Source organism: Podarcis liolepis (assembly GCF_965112155.1).
Source record: "Podarcis liolepis genome assembly, chromosome: 9".
NCBI lineage: Eukaryota > Metazoa > Chordata > Lepidosauria > Squamata > Lacertidae > Podarcis > Podarcis liolepis.
The window spans coordinates 29,582,374-29,591,028 of record NC_139564.1 but is presented as its reverse complement, the minus strand read 5'-3'; the positions used below and the strand labels follow the sequence as shown (position 1 = coordinate 29,591,028).

The 8,655-nt window shown below is 47.3% G+C and overlaps 1 protein-coding gene across 6 annotated transcripts; it reads right to left on the bottom strand.

The window, feature by feature from the left end:
* Positions 1 to 419: 419 nt before the first annotated feature.
* On the bottom strand, positions 420 to 8,391 carry SPRY1 (sprouty RTK signaling antagonist 1). Of its 6 annotated transcripts, XM_083460351.1 has the most exons (3): positions 8,183 to 8,391; positions 6,828 to 7,626; positions 420 to 2,721 (listed from the first exon to the last, which is right to left on the bottom strand). In XM_083460351.1, the coding sequence occupies exon 3, from the start codon at positions 2,664 to 2,666 to the stop codon at positions 1,704 to 1,706; it is 963 nt and encodes a 320-aa protein (XP_083316477.1). In that variant the 5' UTR covers positions 2,667 to 2,721; positions 6,828 to 7,626; positions 8,183 to 8,391; the 3' UTR covers positions 420 to 1,703. The 6 variants fall into 6 exon arrangements, with proteins under 6 accessions (XP_083316477.1, XP_083316478.1, XP_083316481.1 ...); XM_083460352.1 differs by lacking the exon at positions 6,828 to 7,626 and having other exon boundaries at positions 8,183 to 8,357; XM_083460355.1 differs by lacking the exons at positions 6,828 to 7,626; positions 8,183 to 8,391 and adding an exon at positions 5,419 to 5,437.
* Positions 8,392 to 8,655: the final 264 nt, after the last annotated feature.

Genomic DNA, 8,655 nt, shown 5'->3' with positions numbered 1-8,655 from the left:
TTTTGTAGCACACTTATGGCCTGTAGGTTAAGTCAAACTTTTTTGTGGGGGGTGGGGGGCTGAATCACGATGGTCTTTCACAGACATAGGGCAATTTTTGCGATCCCATTTTCACACTTGGAGCCATGAGGACTACAAACTTTTAAAGACAATGCAAGAATTTGTAAGGAGTCCACAGAAACATCAAATGGGGTCCACATGTTCTCCACCCCAAACAAAATATATGAATGCTGTGAAATATCTCAAGAGTTAAAAACTTTTCTGAATATTTTTTTTTAAGTGATTAAATAAAACTAGAATACTAGCAGTGGTTTCACAGTCATGGAAAAAATGGAAAATAAAAGCAGCAGTACTCTTACTTACTAATACTGCTATTAACAACTTATTGTTATATTAAAAAATAAAGAACCCAAGAGACGTTTTCATTAATTATTATATTTTCTGCATTATAGTTTAACATATGTACTTTCTTCGTGTCATCCTTATTTTCGTTAAGTATTGGTATTTTGTTATATTCAGACAGGAGTACATTTTTGGAACAGTCCTTTGTAATAAATATCATAAAATAATAGAAATTCACATAATAAATATTCTTTACAATAAAAAAGTTTTAACAGACCTTTGTCTTAAAAATAGTCAGAATTCAACTTTGTGTTTTTACATAAAATATACAAAAAGCACCACAATTTGTGGCTAAGGCAATAAAAACAGAGGATTAAAGTTATCGAGCACAGAGTAGAGTTAAATGTCATTAAACCACAGAAATAATAGAAGTGTTAAGAGATCCAAGGATGTTTACACAACTTAAAACTGTATGATACCTGAAGAGTATTACTCAGATGTGCAGAAATCAACAACTTTAGCATCAAAAGAAGAGAAAAAGGGGGGGGGGGAGTGAAAACTTAGGACCTTGTACAAATCTGAAAGCTATAGAAACCAATGAAGAAAGCTGTAGTCATAGAATCATAGAATTGTAGAGTTGGAAGGGACCCCAAGGGTTATCTAGTCCAACCCCTGCAATTCAAGGAATCTAAGCCAGAGCATCACAATATTCTCATAGCATTTCTAGTGAAGATGGTGTGTGTGTTTTTGTGTGTTGGAAATCCAAGCTAGATAAGGCTTTGCAATACGGATCACGAAATTCTAAAAGAACTGTCGAGATGGGAGCAAAAGCCAGGATGGTTGCAATCTATAAAGACAGCAGGACTAGGTTTGCTAAGTTTTAACCCAACTATTTAAAAAATGCTTTCTTTTCTTTAAAGCTTCATAATTCAGTTCTTTCACACACACACAAATACTTTGAAATAATCACTCGGAAGCCACTAAAAATCAGTTAAAAATTGTTATGGAGGACAAACAAAAACAGCATCTTTGGAAAGTTGCTTGCAGAGCAGGCGGCTTCAGAAAAACCCAATTCCCTCATTACTTCTTTCAGGAATGGATTACTCACAAACCTAAAGACGACTTGCCATATTGGGAGATTAGATGCAAGTACATGGGCTACACTTACCCAAAGACCAAGGGGAGAAGGGAAAAATCCCAATTTACCTTTTGCTGAGAGAAGCTATGGTGTGAGAGGAGGATCATTTGTGCATGTAAGTAAGGGGGAAAAGATAAGGGGGAGGGGGGGGCAAAGACAGAAAAGCCAGCCACAACCTGAACGACAGTCTGAGGAACTCAACCTTTCCCCGCGCCCCCATAAATCAGGAGGGCTTGCCTTGACCCCTGGAGGGGCAACTTTCCAGCTTACAATAAACTGTGTTGGAGTTCTTGCACCTGCAACCTGGGCGATTGATCCGGTCGTAACACCCTCTGCACAGTTTCAGGCATCCTTTTGCCGGAGGATAGCAGAGCAGGCAAGGCAAAACCAAGGCCATGGCTCCCATGCACAAGTACCTAGTCCAGCAATGCGACTGGGAACAAGAGCAAGGGTTATCTGCGTAGGAGTCCCCTTCATCATCGTTGGAACAGTGGTAGAAGATCCCTTTGACCAGGCACATGCAGGTGCTGTATTCCACCATGCTCTCCGCAGAGCACAAGCACTGCCGGTTGCAGGCCAGGCAAGAAGGCAAGGCCCTGGGTGCAGTGCACTCCCCACACTTGCACTTCCCGCACTGTTCACAGATAAACTTGTGCTGGGCCAGGTCCTCTTTCAAAGGACTCTTCAGGTCCTCCACGACCAGAGACGATGGCTTGGGCTGCGTCCAGATGGGCCTTTCCAATCTGTGGCCCGGCCCTGGCCTGCACGGGGGCGACCTCAGGAGCAGGCCCTGCTCCGAGGAAGCGCTGCTGTTACTTCCAGAACTGGCTGCGCTGCCGGTGCTGGTTGACCTGCTGAGCACAGGAGCCCTGGCGTTGTGTTGGTGCAGCGCGTGCCCCGGGTGGCTGGGCCGGTGCTCGTAATTATTATTCACATTAATCGGTATGTTTTCATGAGTCCTTTCGTGCTTCTCTTGCCTGGGAGCTGTCCGTGGGGCAGACTTCTTCACCACAGATGGGCCCTCCGTGTATTCGTTGCTGCCCCTGATAGTCTTGATCTGGTCTAGAGACAAGATCGTGGGGGGCTGGAGCTCTCTCTCATAGTCCACCCTTTGCCGGCTGTCCAAAGAAGGCTGCTGAAGGACCACTAATGAACTGCCACTTCCATGCTGACCTTGGGACTCCATCTGTCGTGATCTCTACTTCTGGCATTCACCAGGAACCTGGCATGCATCGGAAATCCTAAAAGAGAGGCAGAGAGAAAAACAAGAGTTGAAAAGGGAGAAGTAAGCTGCTTCTCCTAAAACGAAAACACACACACACAGCAGCAAAAAATAAAATACACCACCCAAACAAATAAAAACATTTTACAGCAAGCCACAAATTGGCCTAACTACCTATTAACAATATCCCAGGGATGGAATTACACTGGCCTCGAGTAAAAGGGCACATAGCAGTTTAAAACAAATACGTATGTGTTATATGAGAGTAGATATTGTAAATAAAGTACACCAAAGATTAACTTACAGTTTAACGAAAGAAACAAAAATCTTTCATGTTTGCATAGCTTTTCTTTCCAAGCATGAAGTTATGAGCGTTATGCATGCACATTTTATTCTTATAGTTATTTCATGCTACATCAAACATAGCTGAAGCTACTTCAGGTACATTCCCCCTTACGTCTAACCACTGACTGCAACATAAAATGTGCTTCAAAGCCACATTACAGAATCACATTCATGCCCCCAAACGGCAGGACCTGTAAGAAGTTCTTGCCCGTTTTCGCTGTCAAAGCCACATTCCAATACGAAGCCCGATTCTAAACTCAAATTCAGCATAGCTGCCTTTTTAACTGCTATTCCATGACGCCTGAAGCATATTAGCAATGGGGAAAGCATGTGAAGAATTTTTTTCTTTTCTGGGAGTAAATATCTCTTTCCCAAAAAAATTTTTAAAAATCAAAACAATCTAGCACGCTCATTAAAGCAAAACACCAGATGTAAACATCCTGTTACACAATAGGCTTCCAAGTATTCTTGGACCATAAGGCAGGGTGTGAAAGGAGGTGGTGGAGGCAGGAAAGGGTTGCAGCAGAAAAGATAAGACAAATAAAGTATGGCATTTAATCAGTTGTTTGGGAAGATTATGTACACCTTCACTTGTAAGTGAAAAGTATGTTATCTGCTGCACAAAATAAGAGGGAGGGGAGGAATAGTTAGGCAGGATTCAAAATGGCGTATATGAGACCAGATAAGACATAAATGTGTTTTTTTGTTTGAACCCTCTTGGATCTCTTGGGACCACTATTGCAAGATGCTACTGAAGTGGTCATCTGTTAATTTCTGGGGAAGCCTCTTTTTTTAAGTGACAATTTGCTGTTCAAAATATTGTTTCAAAAAGAGTGAAACACTTGATTTGAAAAATTTCCCGCACATTCCTCCCCTGAACAAAACAAAGGGTTAATGTAATGTTACATGTAGTTCTATGTAACACACTGGGTATTTTAGCAGCCGTTTTACAGCTCATACCAGCATGAGAGGTCAGCAGGACAAGTCCATTTTAGGCATAATGCAGCAAAGACTGGGTCTCCTGAAGGAGTTCATAACTGCGGAAAATTTGAGCCAGATAGCAGCTCACATGCTTAAGCGCTCCACATAGCAGATGCCTTAGTTTTAAGATACTGCTTCCATTCCTTTATGGAGGTTGATTAAGGTGGGCCTCCAATACAGAACCTTAAATGCCATCAGTTCCAACCCCCTGATCAAAATAATAGTGGTGTTTATAAATAAATGTGGATCTGCCATTCAGTAATTAGACAAAAGGAAGTAAGGAAGCAACCAACATTTGGTTTCCAACAGCAAATGTCATGAAAACTGTACAGCCTCACAGCTGAAGGACCACAACATCTCCCCACCTGTGTTCTTTTCTAAGACATTTTAAAAACACCCCAAAAGAAACCATGCAGTAATTTAAAAGAGGGAAGAAAAAGTTTCTTTAATCAGAACATGTGGGGAGGGGGAAGCAAGGGACTGCTCAGGTTCACCCCACCCCACCTATCACCTGTTCAAGGTGTAGAGAGTGCAAGACAAAGAGCTCTGCTCAACTCAATCACACCTTATCTGCCTCACACAAGTTCTCCTTTTCATAGGCTTTTATAAAGAGCACAAGAGAATTCTTTCTATTGTTGTCCTTTTTTAAGAGTCAGTAGCTTTGAGCCATTCTTTGAACCAGACTGGGGTTCTTGGGATGTTAAAATGTAGGGTGGGAACTGCTACAGAGCTTCTTAGGAGGAGGGTGGGCTAAAATTGTTTGCAAAAGTCACACACAAAAAACCAGCCAGGTATCCTATCAGTATTTCTTCCTAAGCAAATCCCAAAGTGTTCATGGAGCCTTAGTCCAGAACAATCGAGTTTAGGATTGCAGCCTTAATTATTCCAACAAAATAAAAAGGCAGGATGCAGACAGCACAAGCAGCAGTTCAGTACAATCCTATGGCTACAAAGAAATAAATGTTACTGTGTTCCACAGGGCTTACACCCAGGTAAAGTATACACAGGACTGCAGTCTGTGACAGCTATCTATCTATCTATCATCTATCTATCTAATATTCTTAACTCCCCACCCAAAAAAGGCTTCCTTGTAAGACATCAGCCCTGCGTTTCTATCAGCAGCCTTCTAACAGCAGACTTCCCATTTGAAAGGGGGGGGCAGGGAGGAGAGAGAAATGCTGTAAAAACTCAGCACTGAATGGACTCTCAAAGAGAAAACGAGAAAGCACCAGGGCAGCACTGCCCACTCTGCAACCCGATCTCAACGGAGGCGATGAATGCAGAGCTGACAGAGAGGAAGAGGAAAAAGTTATGAATGAAAACAAGGGATTATTCCCCCCCCCACCCACCCATTTGCAGGAGGAGGGGAAATGGCTGAGGTTACCATTACCTCAGGGGGACGGACTTTCCAGTACTTAAAGCTGCACTGCACACTCCTTTCTCTACCTTTCAAGACCAATACGAAAGTTGTGTGTGCTAGTTTGAGCATGCAGGGATTTTTCCCCCTCTCCCCCCTGGTGCTTTCTGAGGAGGCGGAGTGGAAGGACGGGGGAAGCCTTTTTATCTTTGTCTTACCCACCATTTCCTCCTTGCAGCCTCCACGCCTTTCTACTGACCTGCTAAAATCTCACTCAGACTCAAAAGGGGAAATCCCTGCCTTGCCGACTACGTTCAATGAAGCGCACATTCACACCACGAAGCAACAGCGGTAGGGAATCATCTCACGACGCTCCAACCACCAGTTGCAGCTACCACAGACAAACAATATTTTTGAACGCTTGCTGAAAAAACTACAGATAATAATACTAAGGATAGCCGGAATTTCCACCTGCCTCTAGCGCATTAAGAGAGACCATCTCTGCCTTGCAAGTGCGCTAGACCTCAGACCTTTTATATATATATATATATATATATAAAATAAAAATAACTATTTCACACAGGTCCCTGAAAACTCCCACGAACCTGCACTGGCTAAGATACAGCAGAGCTCCTCCAGATACAGGATGTTAAGAGGCACCTAATCCACATTAAACAATTTGAGAACGGGCAAGCAACCCCAGGTGGAATCTAAGCCCTTTGCGCACTAAGCGAAGGTGCAAATGAGTGTTGATCACGTGGGATTCAAAACCAAGCATAAATTCCAACCCATGCCTACACAATCCTCGAGTTAGACAATGCAGCCATAATTCAAGTCAGCCAAGCCACACACTGATCACTTCTTTCGGTGTAAACAAGCCCGCAGATAATGTCAAATAGGTTTCATGTCATTGCAACGAACACCCATGGAAATCAATGGATGTGTCAGCTGCCTCAGTGGGAGAATGCATGTAAAAAACAACAACACGCACACACAGGGTTTCGCACCTTAAGCCAGAGGTTTTGAGGAAGTGCGTTAGCTAGTTCTCCCGCCATAAGCACCTGGCAGCAGAGGTCGGTCCTCCCCCCTCTCCCCTGCTTTGATCCACCCGTGTCCTCGTCCCCTCCGGGCTTTCCGCAGAGTCCGAGCCTATTCCTTGCCCGCAGCAACAAGTTCAGAAATCTCGCCTGCGCGCGTTGCCGTTCAGCAGAAAGCCAGCCGAGCGGCGCCCCCCCCCCCCACAAGCGCCTGGGGAAAGAGGACGTGCGTCGTGTGGGAAACAGCCTTGGCCGCCGCCGCCAACCCCCCACCCCACCCCACCGCGAAGGGAAGAGGAGCCAGCAGGGCACCTGCTAACCCCTCGGGCTCCCCCGGCGCGAAACCAGGCGGCGGCAAGATCCATATTGCGAAGTGGAGGCAGAAGAGGACGGGCGCAAACTTACGTCTTCCAAGGGCCGATCCGCGCGAAAGCACTGCCCTGCTAGGTTAGATCCATAGGGCAGCGGGGCTCCGGCAAGTCTCCACGCGCCCAGGCGCCGCAATCCTCGCTGGTGGCCCCCGAGACCCGCTTCTTCGGCGCCCGCCTTTCCTGCTGCCGAGGCTACGGAGCGGCCGCGACGCCCTCGCGCGCAAGGAAATCCGCCTCGCCGGCCCGCCAAACACCTCTCCAGCCGAAGCACGCACATTCAAGGGGGTGCCCTACACGCGCCCCTCCTCGAGCTGGTCGTCCATGAGCCGAGCAGGCTTTTCTCCCAGGAGCAGCGACAGGCGATCCGGTGCGGGAGGGGGGTGGAGGCTGGAGGGGGGAGAAGAGGCGTCTCCGGCTGCCAGGTAAAAAAGGAGACCGAGCTGCTTTTGCAACGGCTGTCGCTCGCTCTGCAGCAATGCAAAGGCGCGCAGCTTGGAGAGGGTCGCCTGGAAGCAGCGGAGGAGGTGGGAGCGAAGAGTGTTTGCAAAGCGAGCTTGCTGCTGCGGCGGCGGCTGCCCTCCTGCTTTCCTCCAAGTTGGAGCTTTCTTCCCCCTTTTTTTCCTCTCTCTCTCTTTCTTTCTCCCCCTCCCTCTCTCCTTTGGAGGCGCACGATTTCCCCTCCCAAGTAAAGCGCGCGTGCAGGCGAGCGAGTCCAACTGCTTCCTCGACTCCGAGCTCTTTTTCACCACATGGTCCTTCGCCCGCAGCAGCTCCCCTCTCCTCTTAGGCTAGCCGGGGAGAGGGAGAGAGAAGAGAACGTGCAACGGGAACGCCTGGGAGAATAACAATAAAAAATAATTTATTTATTTTTAAACACGATCTGAGCAAGGAGTTAAGAAAAGAAAGCACTGCAGGCACGAGAAGAGTGAATTCCATATGTAAGGGAAAGGGGGAGGGAGGCAATGGATTCTGCAAAAGCTGCCATGTGCTTGCTGGTGCAGACTGGTTGACAGTCTTGCTACACCACCAGCATGGCGGGGCAGGACGGGGGACAGACCCCGCGGATATAATGCAAATCGGGGGTACGCACGCACACACACGATCTTTGCACGAGGAGCAAACGATCCCCTTGCATGGGGCGGGGTGGGGAACTGCGGATTGCCGCGTCTTCTTCGCTCGAGGCTACTCGGAAGGTTCGCGGTGCACAACGCATTTAAGTCGCTGCATCGGACACCAGATCGCAGTGAAATGATACGAGGACGTGTTTTTGAAAGCGCTTTTTAAGCGAGCGGTGGGCTGCCTAGCTCAGCCGATATGCCCAGCAGCACCTGAGCTACTTCCGAAATGCCTCGCGCAAAAAAGGGGGGGAGCCCTCCAGATCACGCTTACCGAACGAACAGGTTCAGAGTCCTTTTGCAAAGCCCAATCGCGGCAGCTGGAGGTAAATCCAAGGACGCAGCCCGTCGCCTGCCGTTGTTGCCGCCGCCTGCTGCTGCTGCTATCCCTTCGCCAACAGCTCTGCGCTTTCGCGTTGCTGTTTCAGAATGAGCCGAACTGCACGGCAGCCTTGCAGCGCCGAGCCCCCACCTCAGCCTCGCGTCACGCCTCCAATGATGTCAATCTGTCACTCAGGAAGCGGACGGGAAAACCTGGGCTGGATTTCTCTCTCTCCCCCCCCCCCCCCGACGTTTATACGTCTTGCTTATTCTTTCCCATTCATTCATGCGTTTACCAGTGTTTGTTTACCAGCCTTCTGCCTTTCTTTTGCATACCGCGAAAAAAGCGACGCAGACGGTCTTCCCCTATGGCGTTAGTCATTCACAGACTGTGGAAGGTTTATGGGTACAAAACGCAAACCCAAG

Coding starts and splice junctions, on each gene's coding strand:
- SPRY1 (XM_083460351.1), bottom strand. CDS start 2,666: ATGGAGTCCCAAGGTCAGCATGGAAGTGGCAGTTCATTAGTGGTCCTT.